Source organism: Meles meles, chromosome 20 (assembly GCF_922984935.1).
Source record: "Meles meles chromosome 20, mMelMel3.1 paternal haplotype, whole genome shotgun sequence".
NCBI classification, from domain to species: Eukaryota; Metazoa; Chordata; class Mammalia; order Carnivora; family Mustelidae; genus Meles; species Meles meles.
Genome location: NC_060085.1, coordinates 17997297 through 18016116, shown reverse-complemented (window position 1 = coordinate 18016116; position 18820 = coordinate 17997297). Strand labels below are relative to the sequence as shown.

Sequence of the window (18820 nt, the reverse complement as noted above, 5' to 3'; positions counted from 1 at the left end):
TGCTCAGCAGGAGTCTACTTCTCCCTCTCCCTCCACTCCTCTCCCCACCCCCACCCCCACTCTCTCTCTCTCTCAAATAAATAAAATCTTTTTTAAAAATGAAATGTACAATTCAGTGGATTTTTAGTATATTCATGTATATATACAGCAATCACCAGAATCAATTTTTATTACCTTAGAAACAAACCCTGTAGTCTTTAGATACCACTCCCTATCTCCTTATCCACCCCAGCCCTAAGCACTAATCTACTTTCTGTCTCTCTTAATATACCTATTCTGGACATTTTATGTAAATAAAATCATATGTGGTCTTTTGTGACCTTTTTCACTCAGCAAGTTTTCAAGGATCTTTGTGTTTTGTGGCACAGATCAGTACTTCATTCTTTCAGAGGAACTCATAATATTCTCTGTATGGATATACTGTATATTCTTTATCTGTTCATCTGTTGATAAATGTATAGGTTGTTTGAGTGGTGGTGGGGGGGGTTGTTTGTTTTTTGTTTTTCGGTTTTTTTACTGTTGTCAGTAATGCTGTTTTAAACCTTCATGTACAGGTTTTTTTCCCTTGGGTTTTTACCTAGATGGGTATTGCTGATCATTTGATAACTCAGTGTTTAATCATTTGAGGAATTACCCAAGTATTTTCCAAAGCAACTCTACCATTTTATAGTCCCACCAGTAGTGGATTAGGTTTGTAATTCCTCCACATCCTTGAAAATCCTTGTTTTCCCTTTAGAAAAATTACACCTAACCTAATTGATATTGAAGTAGTATCTTGTTATGATTTTCATTTGCATTTTCCTGTTGGCTGATGATGTTGATTATCTTTTCACTTTTTTCATATGTTTATTGGCTATTTGTGTATCTTCCTTAGAGAACTGTATATTCAGATCCTTTGTCCCAGTTTTAATTGGTGTGTCTTTTTTGTTGTCCTGGAAGAGTTTTTATATATTGGACCCTTATCAGATGTATGATTTACAAATATTTTCTCCCACTTTGTGGATTGTCTTCTAATTTTCTTGGTAGTGTCCTATAATGCATAAAAGTTTCTGATTTTGAGGAAGTCCAGTTTATCTTGTTTTTCTTTTGCTGCTCATGCTTCATGCTTTAGTGTCATAGCTTTGACTCCACTGCCAAATCTGAGGTCATGAACATTTATCCTCATGTTTTTTTCTTTCTTTCTTCCTTCCCTTTTTTTTTTTTTTAAAGATTTTATTTAATTTTTAGAGAGAGAAGAAGCAGGGAGAGTGGCAGGGGGAGGGAGAAGCAGGCTGCCCTTGAGGAAGGAGCCTGATGCAGGACTTGATCTCAGGACCCCAGAATCATCACCTGAGCCAAAGGCAGATGCTTAACCATCTGAGCCACCCATCTGAGTCCGATCCTTACATTTTCTTCTAAAAATTTTATAATTTTAGCTCTTGTACTGAGGTCTTTGATCCATTGTAAGTTGATTTTTGTAGATGGTTAAGAGAGGTAGAGAGATTCAAATTCATTATTTTGCATGTTGCTATCCAGTAGTCCCAGGTGCATTTTTTTGAAGACTGTTCTTTCCCCATTTCATGGTCTTGGCATCCGCTGAAATCTGTTGACCATAGATACATAGTTTGTTTGTTTTTTTAATCAACTCTTAATTATTTTCCATTGGATCTGTATGTCTGTTCTAATGCCAGTACTATACTGTCATGATTACTGTAGCTTTGTGGTAAGTTTTGCAGTTAGGAAATAATGAGTGTTCCTACTTTGTGGGTTATTTTTTGTTTAATGATTGTTTTAGCTATTCTGGCTGGGTCTTTTATGATTCCATATGAATTTTAGAATCTGCTTCTCAGTTTCTCTAAAGAAGTCAGCTAGGATTCTGATAGGAACTGCGTTGAATCTGTAGATCAAATTGAGGAGTTTTGCCATCTTTACAATATTAAGTCTTTCAATCCATAAACATAGAATGTTTTTCCATTTATTTATATCTTATTTCTTTTAACAATATTTTTGTACTTTTCAGAGTATAAATTTTTATGCTCCCATTTGTAAAATTTACTCCTAATATTTTATTCTTTTTCATTATGTGAATGGAATTGTTTTCTTAATTTCATTTGTAGGTTGTTCATTGGGAGAATATAGATATACAGTTGATTTTCATATATTGATCTTTGTATCTTCCAACTTTGCTGAATTCATTAGTTCTTGTAGTTGTTTAGTATATTTCTTAGGAGTTTCACATGTAAGATGTGTCATTTACAGTTGTAGCTTTAGTTCCTCATCTCCAATCTTGATCCCTTTTATTTCTTTTTCTTGCCTAATTGTCCTGGCTAGAACCTTTGGTACAACAGTTAACTGGAAGTGGTGAGAGCAGACATCCTTCTTTTTGTTACTTTCGGTAGAGGGGAAGGATCCAGTCTGTGGCTGTTAAGTATGGCATCAGTAGAGGGTATTTGGTAGATGCCATTTTTCAGATGAAGGAAAATGCCTCCTGTTCCTAATTTGTCAAGTACTTGATTTATCATGAAAGGGTGTTGGGTTTTATCCTGTGTTTTTTCTGCATCTGTTGCAATGATCATGTGGTTTTATTTTTTAGTCTGCCAATATGTTTGTATTTTATTGGTTACCAATCTTGCGTTCATGGGATAAATCCTATTTGGTCATGGTGTATAATTTGTGTGATTTTCTGGCACATTCATAAACATATTTGTTGAAGATTTTGGCATCCATATTTAGAAGAGATGCCGATCTGTAGTTTCCTTATGATGTCTTTGTCTAGTTTTGGTTTCAGAGTAATATCAGGGTAATACCATTCTAGGATAATACCAACCAGAGAATGAATGACTTTGGAAGTGTTCTCCCTGCTTCAGTTTTTCCTGGAAGACTTAATGAAGAATTAGTTTTAATTCTTCTTTAAATGTTTGGTAGAATTCATCAGCAAAGCCATCTTAGCCAGAGATTTTCTTTGTGAGTAGTTTTAAATTACTAAACTAATTTAAGTCAGGAAGAAGAGGAACCAGCAAGGGTAACGTCAAAGGAATGGCCAGTTTTGAGATTGGAGAAAACTCAGAAGAGTATAATGTCTTGAAAGCCAGTGTGGTAGTCAACCCGCAAGATGGTTCCAGTGATCCCCAACTCCTGATATTCACACCTGTATGTAGTAACCTCCCACATCATACCAGGCTTGGTCTGTGTGACCAGTAGAATAGATGGCAGAAATAATGGTATGTCATTTCTAAGATTAGGTTATAAAAGACACTGTGGCTTCCATCTTGGTTATTCTTGGTTTACTAGTTTGGGGATAACCAGCTGCTATGGAGAGGCCCATGTAGGGGAGAAACAGGCCTCTAATCAATAGCCATGTAAGGAAGCCATTGTGTTAGGCAGGTTCTCCAGCCCCTGTCAAGTCTTCTGATGATCACAGCATTGGCCAGTGCCTTGACTACAACCTTGCAAGACACCTTAATCAGTGGAGGTATGGAAAATTCTGGGGGACATTTTGAAGGTCAGATTAGCTGGATTTTCTTATGAATTGGGAATGCTTATGAAAGAGATAAGTCAAGGACAACTCCAATGTTTTTGACCAAAAAAATAGAATCCCATTAGAGATGGGAAGATTGTATGAGGGGTGGTCTGGGAAACATGTTACATTTCAGCTTTATTTTATACATTAAGAATTGGCAATTTGATATGAAAGTCAAATCAAATTCCCAGTCAAATTCCCAGTGCCATGGTGAGGTCTAGATGGCTGGAAGTACAAATTTGAGTGTTATTAACCTATAGGCAGAATTTTAAACTATGAGATTAGATGAGATCACTAAGGGGGGATGTAGATAGAGAAGAGGTCTTCATCCCTTTAACCACTCAGTCCTTCAGTTCTCAGCTTAAATATTTATCAGGTGAAGATCTTTGGCTTGAACTAAAATATCCCTCTGCTAAATGTATTCAGCCTTGACCTTATGCATTTCTGGGTTTTAGAGCACACAAACTCTGCCATATTAGAGGCACCCAGAAAGAAAGTAATAAATAAATGCGAGAACTTGGTAGAAACCATTCATTTTTACATGCAAGTGACAAGTCTCCCATTCTAGTGTGCAAACCCATATAACAGTTACTCTCCTTGATGCTTTCGGCATTCTGTTTTCCTTCCGTGGAAGTGTGATAAGCACAGCAAGCAGCAGCCACCCCAGACCAAGCGATACCAGGAAGAATGAATGGTACTCATCTCTATCATGGCCCAGCTCCTCTGCTGTTCTGGAGAAGCAGCACTGGGACCTCTTCCACCCCCAACAGTTTCTCAGTTTGCCTTGTATTTGTTCATACTTCCCAGTGCCACGGTCTCCCTTGATCATGACATGCCTTACTAGAAGAGGGTGATACAGCTACTTCAGAGTCAAAGGCATGAACATTCTCCCAGGGCTTAGGTTTTTATGCATTTGCCTCTGACAAATGAAGCATCTTAAGCGAATGAGTCACTAGTATCTATCAAGGAACTACTGAGAAATGCAGATTCTTAGGGTCTAGCAATCAGTGTTTCTTTAAGGCTGCAGGGTAATTCAGATGAGTGCTAATTTTGAGAAGACCTTCTTAGAAGCAGAATTCTTTTTTTTTTTTTTCCTCTGATGAAGAATTCATTATAGGACTGGCAGGTTCACTGTTATGGGCAGGGAATAAACATACTATTGGCCCCCTTCCTAGTACCTAGAATAAAACCAATGCTGATCACAAATTTCCCAGCCTAGAATATCAGGAAGATTAAATCACAAATCATTTATTCCATTTCTAAGTCTTGTTGACCATGGTATTCTTTTTTTTTTTAATTTAAAGATTTTATTTATTTATTTGACAGAGAGAGATAGTAAGAAAGGGAATACCCTGACCCTGACCATGGCATTCCTAATATTTCATTTCTGCATAAGGGTGAGAAATGTCTTGTCAGCATTTCATGACTGAAGATCAAAAAGAAAGGAGGCAACTTTAAATAAATTAGGAAACAGTATCCATAGTTAAAGACTGATTATCCTTTACTTGTATTAGAATACATGCTGATCCATCTGCTCAAGGATAGAAGTAGACTTGCGAGTAGTAGTGAGGACACAGCACAGTTTTTATTTAAATTCTAGTTAGTAAAGGGTACCTGGGTGGCTCAGTTAGTTGAGTGTCTGCCTTCAGCTCAGGTCGTGATCCCAGGGTCCTGGGTTCAAGCCCTGAGTTGGGCTCCCTGCTCAGCGGGGAGCCTGCTTCTTCTCCCTCTGCCCCTCCACACCGGCTTATACTCTCTCTCATTCTGCTCTCGCTCTCTCTCAAATAAACAAAATCTTTTTTAAAAAAATTCTAGTTGGTTAACATGAGGGTATAATATTGTTTCAGAAGTAGAATTTAGTGATTGATCACTTACATAAAACACCCAGGGCTCATCATTAACAAGTGTCCTTTAGTAGCAGAATTCTTGCTTGGCCTGACTGGCTCTGCTCTTTTTCTTATGTAAGAAGGCACAGAGTTTCCCTGATGTTTTGAGTGCCTTTACTAATGGCAACTCATGATTCTGGAGTTTATTTCTCTTCTTAAGATGCCAGCTGTTCACCTTGGTTCACTCAGCAACTTTTTTTTTTTTAAGATTTTATTTATTTATTTGACAGAGAGATCACAAGTAGGCAGAGAGGCAGGCAGAGAGAGAGTGGGGAGGAAGCAGGCTCCCCGCTGAGCAGGGAGCCCAACTCAGGGCTTGAACCCAGGACCCCAGGATCACGACCTGAGCCGAAGGCAGAAATCTAATACACTGAGCCACCCAGGTGCCCCCCACTCAGCAACTTTTTAAAAGTAGTTTTCTTCATGATGTCAATGGGTGGAAATGTCTTTTTTACTTGTCTGGCTGTCTTTTTTTTTTTTCTTTTTTTCTTAGTAGCCTAAAATGAATGTCTAAATATATATTGGAGTTTAATTACATCTGTAATTTCACCTCTTAGCATATTATAGAATTGAGCATTAGTTGTACCCTTAAGTTTATTTGTTGGCGGATTCAGATAATCAAATCTTAGAGAATATGAGATGATGTATTTTAACTTATAACAAAGGAAGTAGTTCTTCTCTACCATGTTCAGCTACATATCTCAATTTGTTTAACTTAGATTACAATATTCATCATTGGATAAGGAATTGCTAGGCTTTTTAGTTGTATTCACTGAGAATGAGTTTTAAATTTCTTCTTTTTTTCAGATCCCTTTAAGATGCACCATGATGATGGCCTGGAGGATTTTCTCTTTCTCCCCAGTGGAACAGCCAATACTTCAGGATTTGCAGAACGAAATGTTCCCCTGCAAGACAGTTATGGTATGATGTCATCAACTGGATTTATTGCTTAACTCCAACAATTAATGTGGCCTTTTACCCATTACCTTTGAAGTTAACTACTAGGCAAAGTCATGTTTTTTGGCCTTACCTGTAACAAGGCTTTATCTAGATTGGTCTCAGGAGAGAATTCAGCAGTTGGGGCGCTCAGGGTCTGCTCACCTCCTCTCGTGGGATCTTGAATACTATATGATAGGGCCAGATTCTGTCTCCATATTTTACTAGCTCATTACCTTGGGCACGTTGTATACACTCTAAACTTTGATTTATCTATAATATGGTTCCTACCTTAAAGATGTGGTGACGATTAAATAACTTTGTAAAAGCACTTCTCATAGCATCTGGTAGTACTTAGTAAAATATGTATTTCTAAAGATTTTATTTATTTATTTATATGACAGAGAGAGACACAGTGAGAGAGGGAACAGAAGCAGCGGGGTGGGAGAGGGGAAGCAGGCTCCCGGCCAAGCAAGGAGCCTGATGCAAGGCTCGATCCCAGGACCCTGAGATCGTGACCCAAGCTGAAGGCAGAGGCTTAAGGACTGAACCACCCAGGCGCCCCATGGTACTTAATAAATATTAAACAATAAATAAATAAATAAATACATACATAAATATTAAACAGATCTTAGTTCTCAATTAGTAGTATCATTATTCCTGGTTTTGTGTAACTTTTAACATGAATGTAACCAGGATACTGTGGGGGAGGTGAAACTTTACTTCTTCCCATCTTAGGTTTTCAGCTGGGCCTCCAAGAAAAAGACAGATTAACAGGAGACAGACCTTTCATTAACATCTGCAGCATCTATTGTATGGGCGAAAAGTGGCTCAAAGCGGTAGCTTGGAATTTTGGTTTCTTTTTTTTTTTTTTTTTTAATATTTTATTTATTTATTTGACAGACAGAGATCACAAGTAGGCAGAGAGGCAGGCGGGGGGTGGGGGGAGCAGGCTCCCTGCTGAGCAGAGAGCCCGATGCGGGGCTTGATCCCAGGACTCTGGGATCATGACCTGAGCCGAAGGCAGAGGCTTTAACCCACTGAGCCACCCAGGCGCCCCGGAATTTTGGTTTCTGTAGCATCTTCAACATAGAGCAGTAAAGGTGTAAAGAAATGACAAGACAAAGGAAAGTAGTTTTCATAGTCCATAACTGGCAGACTATGGGAAGAAAATGCATGGGAGGGCACTAACAGTAAGGTTTGTTTGCACATTTCCTCCGCTGCCCTCTCTGGGCTCGTAAGAGTCTGTCTCCAGGAAGAGGAGAATTTATATCCTGCCTTTAAGCAGAATGTGAGGAGCTTTTTCTAGGTTTACTGCTCCCTAATTGCCTTCAGTTCAAAATAGTTTTTTATGTCAAAGAGCCGTATTTTGAGGGTGACATTGAGGTTTCCTTCAGTACCTATCATCAATAAGTCCCACTTCCCACAATGCTTATACTTTTGTATCTGTAAAGATCATGGCTAATCATGTGTTGCATTTATGCTTCTCAAGCCATTTAACAGCCTTCCCCCTAGAGATGTACCATCCAAAGAGAAGCATTGAGCGTTGTAGTCTCCTAATGCTTTTCAGCTCACTAGCTAGTGAGTCATTTAGTCCCCTTGACTTCTTTACAGCATCTTCTCTTCTTTTGTGCTCTCTCTGCCTTCCCCCGTATAAAGCCTCTGTCACTTCATACTTAGGCTGCCCCCTTTTAAATTCATTCCAAATATACCTGCTGTGTTGGTCACCAGGTCCCTGTTCTGTATTCATCATCTCATTTTCATTAAGATCTTATGACACTCTGTTTTTTCGCTCTTCAAGTCTAAATTTCTCTGGCTTTCCAGATCCTTTTTCCATTGTTTGTCCTCATCCTATTTTCCCTCTCTGGTATGCAGCATCTGCTTGACTCCAACTAATTTCACAGTCACAGAAACATTCTGGTCCTATTGGCATTTTCATACCTTCCTTTGTGCAGTGTTCTCCGTCCTTGAAATTGACTACTCTCTCCTCTCTTCCTGCTCTTGCTTCTCCTCTGAAGCCTTCTGTGACTATTCTGGTCCTCGTGGTTGTTTTTTTTGTTTGTTTGTTTGTTTTTGTTTTTATTTTTTTTTAAGATTTTATTTATTTATTTGACAGACAGAGATCACAAGTAGGCAGAGAGGCAGGCAGAGAGAGGGGGCAAGCAGGCTCCCTGTCAAGCAGAGAACCCGAAGCGGGGCTCGATCCTAGGACCCTGGGATCATGACCTGAGCTGAAGGCAGAGGTTTTAACCACTGAGCCACCCAGGCGCCCCCTCGTGGTTGTTTTTAAACTCTTGGAGTACTTAGTCCATGCTATACAGTATTTGATACGTGGCTCTCTAGCTAAATTGCAATACTCTTGATGGCAGGGACCATGTGACTTTAAATCCCCTATTATGTCTGACAGAGTACAGCATAATAATAATCCTTTAACATTTGTCTAGCTTTTAATAATTTATAAAGCATTTTCATGAAACTGTTGTAATGTTGCAGAGGGAGACATTGATCTCATTTTACAGATGAAGGAGATCAAGACTCACAGTTCCTTACTCTATGTTACGTTGTATCAGTTGTAATATTCATTGGTGCTGGCATTCAGTCTTTGGTATTTGGACTCTTCACAATACACTGTAGAAGGTAGCCAATCAATGCTGACTAACAGCATGACAGCCATTTAACAGTTTGCCAAAACCTGAAGAATGGTAACAGTTTCAAAAAAAAAAAAAAAACAGTTTCTACTTTAAAACTTTCTTGCCTTGTTTTTCATTGGTCCTTAGGTCTGTGTCATTATGGCAATATATAAAGCTGATTTTTTAAAAAGATTTTATTTATTAGAGAAAAAGAGAGAACATGTGCCCATGAGCAGGGGGAGTGGCAGGGAGCCCGATGCTGGGGCTCAATCCCGGAATCCTGGGATCATGACCTGAGCTGGAGGCAGATGTATAAAGCTGATTGTAAATATCAAATACTTTTTTTCTCCCTATTACTGACGCAGTTTCAAGAATCTGTTTGTTTGTGTTTTAATATCAGGTCTATTTCCCTGTGACACCTTTGCTCCTGCAGCTGTCGTACCTCAGGGGTGGCCCGTGGAAGCCCCAAACTCTCCATATGCAGAATCCTTCATTTTGCCAGAGGCCATACCACAACCTCTGCAGCCCACAGCAGGTAAGTTACTAGAACCCGTCTTTATCACTTACTGGTTCCAGTATCTTAGTCAATCCAAATCATCAGACTTAATTTTTAGCTGTGTGGAATAGTACAGATAAAAATTCCAGAACTATCACAAATACTTGTATCCCTTAAATTATTGATTCCACAGCTGAAGGAATGAAGGTGTGGTTGAAATACAACACTTGGAGTTCACGGGCAGAGAAAATCCCTTTTTAATTCAGTGCAGACTTAGGACTCAGAGGTTTTTTTTCCCGGATGTCCTGCAGGTTCCCGTTCTTAAAATAATTGTGTGCCTGTGTTGTTGCTGTTGTTGCTGTTTTTAAACCTGTGCTTTTTTTTTTTCCTGCTCCTTTCTTCCTCCACTCTTTATTCTCTCAGTACCCTGTTTTTCTCAGTACTGGGCCTACCAAAGAGTAGGCACAAGTACATTAATTAGATAGCTTTTTAATTATGTTTAGGGTTTTATGGTCACAAAATCTAGATACTCCTGTGCTCTCCGAAAGTACGTTTTGAATGCGGAGCTATGAGTGCATCATGATGGGTCCTGAGTTGCCTACTTATTTCCTATAGGACTAGCCAAAGAGGTAGAAGTGACATCAGCAGAAGAGAGGGCACCAACAGAAGCGGTGGAAATCATGATGGGACTAAAGGCTGCTGACATGGCACCATCTAGAGAAACAGAGACGTCTCCAGCCAAGGACATGGCGCCAGCCACAGAAGCAGAGGTGGCATTGGCTAAAGACATGGAACCATCTACCAAATCAGATGAGACACTGGCTGAGGACGTGGAATCATCTATCAAATCAGATAGAGTCAAGGACATGGTACTACCCAGAGAAACAGAAGAAGCCCCAGTTAAGGGTGCTGTATTGTCTGCAGAAACCGATGTATCTTTAGCCAAGGACATGGTACTGCCCACAGAAGCAGAGGTAGCCCCAGCCAAGGATGTATTACCATTCAAAGAAACAGAGATGGCCCCACCTGTAAGCCCTATAAAAATGGATGTGTCCCCAGATGAGGGCATGGTACCACCTACAGACAGAGAGATGGCCCCAGCCAAGGGTGCGGTATCTCTCTCAGAAATAGAAGTGGCACTGGCTAAGGATGTTGTATCATCTACAGAAATGTCCCCAGCCAAGGAGGTGGCCTTGTCCCCAGACACAGAGGCGGCCCTGACTGGGGACATGGTGCTGCCTCCAGAAACCAAGGTGATCTTGACCGAGGATGTGGCACTGCCCCCAGAAACGGAGGTGGCCCCGGTCAAGGATATGGCTCCACACCCAGCTACAGAAAAGGCACCAGTGAAGGATGTGGCTCCATCCCCAGAACCGGAGTTGGCCCTGGGCAAGGACATGCTTTCACCTGCAGAAACAGAGATGGCCCTGGGCGAGAATGTGGCTGTGCCCCCAGAAACAGAAGTAACCCCGGTCAAGGATATGCCCGTGCCTCCAGAAACAGAGTTATCCCTGGCTTCGGATGTGGCTCCACCCCCTGGGACAGAGGGGACTCTGGCCAACAGTGTGAGTCCAGCCCAGGCTGCCGCATTGCTCTCAGAAACAGAGGTGGCACCGGCTCCAGTTAAGGATGTGCATGCTGCAGGGACATGGGAAGAAACAGAGGAGTCCCAGTTAAAATCTCTCAAGGACGAGGGGCAGTCAGCTGCACCTACCTTGATCATGTCTCCAGGTATGGATTTATGTTTACTCAGTATTTCTGTCTCCCAGTCAGTGTATGTTCTCCAGGGAGGTGAGGGACAAACGTCGTACCAGATAAAATAAAGACAATGACACTGTACTTTGCAAGTCTACACACCTCGCTGCTCTTCTAGACCATCTTCCTCACCTTCGTCATCTTCCAGTTTCCAGCATCTTCCTCCTTACTTCTCTGCTGATACGTTTTCCTTATGATAATTCCAACAGTAAAAGGGATTGTTCACAGACTTTGGCCACCTCACTTACCTACTTGTCTGCTGGATCCCTAGTCTCTGCCTCACTCCCACTACTGGAAGTAAACCGTCCCTGCTCCTAATTAAGGCCATTCTCCCATTTTGCTCCTAGATCCCACATCCGCTTCCTTACTTAAGGATGCCCTGGCCATTTTTTCCTTTCTTGCCACTCACCAGTTTTTCCCCTGTCCTTCGAATCATTCTCACCAACCTACAAATACTATTTTTCCCTTTTAAACCAAAACAAAAAGTTTCCCAACTTCACCTTCCAGCTGCCACTCTATTTCTCTGCTGCCCTCGGAGGAATGTCCCTCATTCCTCCAAAACTGTTCCTGCCTCCAGCTTCTGAAAGGTGGAAAAAGAGCTGAAATAGCACTCCTCTAAAACCTGTGTGGTTTTTACTGTTGCGTTTAGAACCAGTCACAGCTGTGGGGCAAAAGTCCACCTTGCCAGCAGATGAGGATTCTGTGTTAGAGAAACAAGAGCAAAAGAAACCATTCGGTAGTCAACCTTCTGAACTTCCTTCAGAGACCTCGGGTAAGTGAGGGAAGCACAGCGGACTCTTTGAAACCACTTGAACTAGGAGCAATGGGGTGGTGGTGGTGGACGTAGTCCCTGGTTTTGTGGTGGTAATTAGTATTGCTCATGAAGTCCAATCTCTTTCTTAGGCAGATTTTTGTCTTGTTTAGGCGGAGAGTCAGCTGTTTACATATTTTTAAATTAGAGCTACATCAGCTCAAGACATCGAAATTTTAACCCAGTTCCACTGTTCACTGTTCTATGCTGTGTGATCTTGGGCAGGTTACTTAACTTCCCTGTAGCTCTGTTTATTCAGCTATAAGAGGAATGTGCTGTTCAAATATACTGTAAACCTTTGCTAGTAAACTCTTGCTAGATACAGTGTGTTTCGTGGCCCAGCAGCACCTGCATTGCTTGGGGGTCTGTTAGAAAGACATCATCCTGGATTCTACCTCAGACCTTCATACGCATTTTAGCAGGTTCTCTGGATAATTGATAATACACTGAGTTTGGAGAGGCACCGCTCCAAGTTACTTTCTAACCTGGAGTTCAGTCATTTAGTGAACTTTAAGATGACATGTTTTTTGATGTAAACCCAAAGCTTATCAACTTAATGATTCTCTGCTTGCTTTTCTATGACTGATTAGAATATGAACTTGAGGGTAAGGACCCTGACTTATGGCACTGAGATTTTCTAGTGCTTACATACTGTCTAGCCCCAGGTAGGAGCTAAATAAAGTTTAGTCTTTTTAAATGTCGTTTTAGTGACACAACATATCAATAAAGATTTATCAAGTCCTTACTGTGTACAAAGTTCACCATGCTAAGGCACATAGATAGTTAAGTCTGGTCCTTGCCCTTGTGTTGTTGTATCATAGCCTGGATAGCAAGGAAAGTTGCCAGGCATAAACTCTGAAACCAAAGATTTATATAATAATTCAGTAAGTAGTATAAAAGATGGCACCAGATAGCTGCTGGTTTGCCAAATTAAATGTTATAAATGTTGTGGGGTACTAAAGCCTAGCACTTTTTTGAGAGAAGCAGTAACCCAAGATGTTAAATCAAGAGTAGGGTTTGCAGGACACTGGAGAGTAAAAACAATAACAAACGGTATTATATAAGTGTTCTAATGTTCTCTGAAGTCATTTTATTGGGTCAGACGTGACAAGAGCTATCCTGACCTGGTCTTAGTGGGACTTTTCCCAGGATCTTGAATCCGTGCTGCATTGACTTGGAGATAGGAGGTTGGTGCAGTTGGTTTCCTGAAACTTTTCTAAGGGTGGTTATCCTAATTGTTCTAATTCATTACCCTACTGGGCATTATGTATATTTTTCTGTCTTTCAGGAAGTACATTTAGGAACAGAACATTAAAGTCTAACACATTTGTCTTTTCAAAGTAGGAGGCTTTGATTCTGGAATGATGAGGGTTTTTCTTTGGCCAAATAATATCTTTTTTTTCTTTTCTTCTTCCTTCCCTCCCGCCCCCCAGTAGCATAAGTCTGGCCTCCTGGTCTGTTTCCCAGAATTGATCTGGTTAGCCTGACAAGTAATTAGTATAATATTGGTGACAGACTCTTAGAATTACAAATTTTGTCCAAAATCCTATATATTGCATTCAGTTAATTAACAAATGTCACCAAAAAAGATAGGGGTTTATCATCTTGTTGGAGAATTGGGAATTACGTACCTATTAAAAATAATGACAAATAAGTATCAGATGAGATTTATAGGCATTACTTATTATAGAAAGTTAGAAGAACTGTTTGAATTTTTTTCTTTACCTGAGATGATGAACTTTGTTAATTTGCTAATCCCAGTTAAGGATGAGAAATATTTTGGAAAAATCTATTTTCCTAAATGATTTAGAGTGTGGGTTGGTGAAAACAGACTTAACTGAGTCAGTAAATGGACTTTTTTTTTTCTTAGAGAAACAATAACAAGGAGGTTTTGTTTTGTTTTGTTTTGTTTTTTTTGGAATTTTGGCCGACTTCATGTATTACAGGTACCCCTCCCACACAAGGCAAACAAGTGTACAGACCCAGTGACCGCAGGTCTACTCGGCCCAGGCCTGCTAGGGTCCCTCCTGAGCTGCTAGGAGGCTCTTCTCCACGGAAGACTCTCGATACCGGGCTGGGCCCCTGCTCTTTGTCTGAATTAGGTTGGGTCTCTGGTCCGTCTACCTATGGTGAGCCTGGGAACCAAAGGAAAACTACTCATCTTGACTTCCTTGAACCCAAGCGAGATCTTGGCAGGGAGGCCTGGGATACAGAGAGCCCACCAATGATGATGAAGAAAAAAAAGAAGAAACCAAAGCAAAAAAGGTATTCTCAACCCCGAGCTGGGGGACCTTGGGATGACGACAGTGCAGACGACCGTAAAGGTCATCCCTTTGCAGCAGACCCACAGAAATCAGGGGTTCTCCCCAGCCTGCCTACCACTGCAGGCATGGAATATGGACTGGCATCCAGAGAAAACTTAAAAAAGGAATGTCAAGTGGAGTCCAGATCTGCCAAACTGGTAGCAGAAAACTTCGTCTCAGAAAGTCTCAGCGTGCCCTTGTGTCCTTTGGAAGAATCCCTGAAAACTGCAGGAAGTTCTCAGTCCAAGACCGGAATAGAAGTGGAAGTCGGTGGTAACAAGGCAGTACCACTGGGCCAGGACCAGAAATGGCTACAGCCAGGTGAAGGCAAACCAGAGCCTGCACCCCACCTAAAGAGTCCCGTGGTTGAAAACTGGACAATAGGTTCGTCTGTTCTGAAAGCACCCCAGACAGAAGTTTCTGCAGACAAAATAGAAATTCCTTTGGAGATCAGGCCCAAAGAGGGTTGCTCTCCTGTCTTGTACCAAGAGGCTATGGGTGGGGTTTCAAAACCCACAGCCGCAAAAGAACTGCCTAATCCGGTGCCCACTTTGCCATCAGGTACCTCATTAGGAATTAGTCCAGCAGAAGCGAATGATGAAAGTAAAGTGACTAAATTGCAGAAAGACAGGCAGACAGGAACTGAAGGAACTAAAGAGATTAAAGGAGCTGGAGAGATTAAAGAACTAACAAAGGAAGCTCCTCCCAAGCCAGGTCCAGAGATGAGCATCTTGGCTTCTAAGCAGTTGCAGGATGAGGTGTTAGTTCAGGGGCATGGGCTGGAGAATCCGCCGTCTCAGAGAACGGCAGGGGATGGCAGAAACAGGAAGGCAAGGGCAGGTTCTGGGAAAGTGAGAACCAGTTCTGGGAAGGGAAGAGCAAGATCTGAGCCCCCGTTTCTTACGGACAGCTGGAAGGATGGCCCAGCTGTTCTCGGGCCAAGTGAGGCGGCCCCTAAAACCGAAAGAATGCCTGCTGGGGAGAAGAGGGAGGAACTGAGTTCTCCAAAGCAACCAGGGACCACAGTGAGTCTCACAGAGGCAGTGGTAAGCGGGGAGGCTGTGGAGACGGGTGATGCGAGGGGGCCCAGCACCTCGCACATGTTGATTCCTTGGGGAAATGAGTCAGGCACGACTCAGACTTCCGGCGCTAGAACAGAAAGGGGGGCCGCAGCTGTAGATAGGGGTGTCAGTAACCAGAGCAAGGAAGGAGCGTGTCCTTGGATGGGTAGTGAGGCAGCTCCCTGGATTTCTGAAAAGCCTAAAAAAAGGGGTAGTGAGGGCAAAAACAAAAAGTTCAAAAATAATTATTCCACACAGCCTGCTAGAATGGAGAACAAGGAAGAAACCCCCACCCCACCTTCTGTAGGGAAGGATAGAGATGCTGGCAGTACTCCTCATCCAAACAAGAACTTAGGACTCTCTTCCCCCTTAAATCACGGTCCCTTGTCCTCACGTACATCAGCTCTTCCCACAGTGGAAGTAGGTGAACAGAAGGGGAGGAACGATGAGGTTAATTCTTTTGAGCTTGGGGCTCTTGGTGGGAACAAGACAGACATAGTGAAGGACGCCGCTGTTACTGAACCAGCTACCAAGGTGACAGATGTGAGCTGCCAAGACCAAATCCAGGGGGCAGGATTTGTCCCTGCAGTACTGTCTGCAGAGAATAAGACAGATGCAGCCAAGGGCCACACTGCAGTGGCTGACAAACCAAATGAAAGGAGCAATGATGGAAAAAGTAAAAAGGTTAAAAATAGTTTTCCCGAGAAGCATCTTCTGGAGAATACGATAGATGCATCAGAAATACATGTTCCCATGGAAACCACAGGGGACCACAGAACTGAAGGAATGGGCTATGTGGACGAAAATAGAAATATCACATTTACCTGCCCCAGAACACTCCCAGGGTTGATGAATAAGTCAGCCCCTCCAGAGGCTCTGGAGTCAGCAGCCCGTGAAGGACTGCCTGCTCCTGCTTCTCAAGTAGTAAAGGAGGGTGAATCTTTTCCAAAGCCCTTGGCAGAAAGTGGGCAGAAGACCACTTCAGCCCAGTTGTCCAAATTATTAGTGGTAGATAATTGCAGCAGAGCTGGAGTCCCAGCTCAGGAAAGACCCAAGGCCCCCTCTGCTGTCACACCTTCCGCAAGCACAGGAGGAGAGGTTGCCCTCACTCTCACAGCAGCTATAGACACCGTTAACAGCCAGGGAGGTAACGCTCTTAAGAATAAAGGTGAGCTTGCTGGTCCCCTGAAGACTGAAGCAGGGATAGATGGAGGATCTGAGTCAGTGCCCAGTGCTGCATCTAAGCAAATGATAGAAAAAATCACAGAGGTCGCAGAGAGATGCCTTTCTGGAATGCCAGAAGACCAGAGCCTACAAGGTGAGGGCAGAGTCCTAGAAGCATGTGCAGAAAGGAATAATTTTCCAACACACCCAGTTAACAAAAAGAAAGAGTCTGAGGAAGGTTCTGCTCCAGTTCCGATTCCTGACTTACTGGGAGACAAAGCACAAAAGCCCAGTTTCTCTGAGGACCAAAATGCTGATGGTCGAGATTCCAAGGACCCAGACAGTTTGAATAAGGAGGTAGATAGAGCCCTTTTGCCTCCAACAAGTGAAAAGAAGAAAGTGGAAGAACTTAGCCCAGCTTCTGAAATCACTGAATCCGGACATATTTCCGTGGCCGCACCAGAATTCCAGTCAGATTTCTTAGATGGCAGGGCTGCGGCTACTCCGTCGCCGGCGGTGGATAAGTTGGTAGCGCCTCCTCCCAAGGATCCTGAACTCCCAGAACCCAAGGATAAGATCTCGGAGGCCCCTGACAAAATGACTGAGAAGTCTGAGCGGAAGGCACCAGGAGAAGGAAACAAGGAAGATAAGAGCAGAGTGGCAGAGCCGCTGAAAGGCTACATGAGACCTACCAAGTCCCGAGGCCTTACTCCACTTCTGCCAAAGTCGACCGTCCAGGAACGAGAGAGGGCCAGACAACAGAAGTCCAGCGGTATGACCCCGCGGTGGGGACGTGTGCGCGCTTGGGGCTTTTGAGTTGCGTCCGGAAGGCAAAGAGCTTGTGCTTTGGTTCATCCAGACTCTAATCATCCTTCTTAATCATTGGTGTGTTGGCATGAAAATGTGTAACTGCTAATTACGTGTTTTCTGCAGCCAAGGGCATGCCTTGTGTCCAGCTTGAGGAGGCTGGTAGCTACATTGCATGCCTTTTTACCCAGCACTGAACCTTGAGTTTTAGGGGAAGTTGAATTTCAAACAATGAATTGTTCAGCAGAAGGCCCGTCACCATCCGCTATTCTTAATTGGAAAAAAAAAAAACAAAAAACGTGCCTCCTGTGTGTAAAGCTTACGACCAGATTTAATCTTTATTTTGTGTCAGGATTCACAGGAGGAAAGAAAACATTTCAGGTCTAGCTGTATGCGTGGGATTTATTTTCTTGTCAGTATATATTTGTAGCTTGTGCTGGTGGGACTGAATATCCAAATTGCTTTCAGAGTCAGTGAAAATGGTCTTCCCCACATGAGGACATGGTAACCAGTTCCCAACCGGCATTGCTAGGCACAGACTCTGTTTCTAGAAGTGGGAAATGATCTCTCCGTAATGCAGCCACATCTTCTGCCAGTTTGTTCACAGCCATTAGCCACCGTTGCATGTTGGGTGGAGTTCGGGGCACGGTCTTTGTCCGTGAGACATAGTGTGCATCCTCGGACAGGTCTAACACTGGCCAATGTGGGATTCCTCCTGTTTTTGCCCTTTTTGGATCTCCTCCGTCAAGTACTTGGAATGAGATTAAGAGAAATGATTCCTTCGAGGTTTAGAAATGTTTTCTTTCTTTTTTTCCTGAAAGGTATACACCTAATCATGGCTTCCCTGAGCCTAACCTTCAAAAACCGTTTCTTAGCCTTTGGGGTTTTGCCACCTACAGATGATGCTGTTTCTCACTTTGCATGATGCAGCTACTAACTCCAGACATTTAAAAAAAAAAAAAAAAAAAAAAAAAGCAACCAAGAACACCAGTTGGCCTTAGGGTTTTGGACAGCCTTCGTCAGGGAATGGTGGATGTGCTGCATGATGGGGACTTCCTGTTTTGGGTGAAGCTTGTCTTTGCATGAATTTTGTGCCCAGTGAGGATTACTGTGCTGTGTGAGTAGAGGATACTCGAGGTCGTTATCTGCAGAAGACATTCTCATCTTTTCTGTTTTTATCTTTCTTCAATTAGCTACGCTCTTGCCAAGGCAGAAAATGAAGTCACATAGAGAGGGCTTTCCAGCCTTCATTGGGATTTCCAGCGTTCTAGCCAGTTCTTTACTTTTACTTTTTAGACTGGTTCTTCAGTTTGAACAGTGACACAGAGGGTGACGTGTAAGCTTTCTGAACGCTAGCCATTTCATTTTTCTCCATATTTCCCAAAAAATGTAGCAAGAGGATTTGTTTTGATTCTTGAGTAAGCAAAGCAGAAGTTTGAGAACTTTCAGGACCCTTCCTTGGCCAAGCCAAG

The 18820-nt window shown here is 42.4% G+C and overlaps 1 protein-coding gene across 10 annotated transcripts in view; it reads left to right on the top strand.

The window, feature by feature from the left end:
- MAP4 (microtubule associated protein 4) overlaps positions 1-18820 on the top strand; it is a 185666-nt gene that overhangs the window by 124051 nt on the left and 42795 nt on the right. For 9 of the 10 annotated variants that reach the window (XM_045992048.1, XM_045992047.1, XM_045992054.1 and 6 more), the window contains exons 5-8: positions 6193-6306; positions 9352-9486; positions 10063-11178; positions 11852-11974. In XM_045992048.1, the coding sequence (XP_045848004.1) occupies positions 6193-6306; positions 9352-9486; positions 10063-11178; positions 11852-11974 (1488 nt within the window). Of the gene's footprint in view, positions 1-6192; positions 6307-9351; positions 9487-10062; positions 11179-11851; positions 11979-12049; positions 12064-13959; positions 17314-18820 lie in introns of all 10 variants that reach the window. The other variant, XM_045992055.1, reaches the window with a different exon arrangement.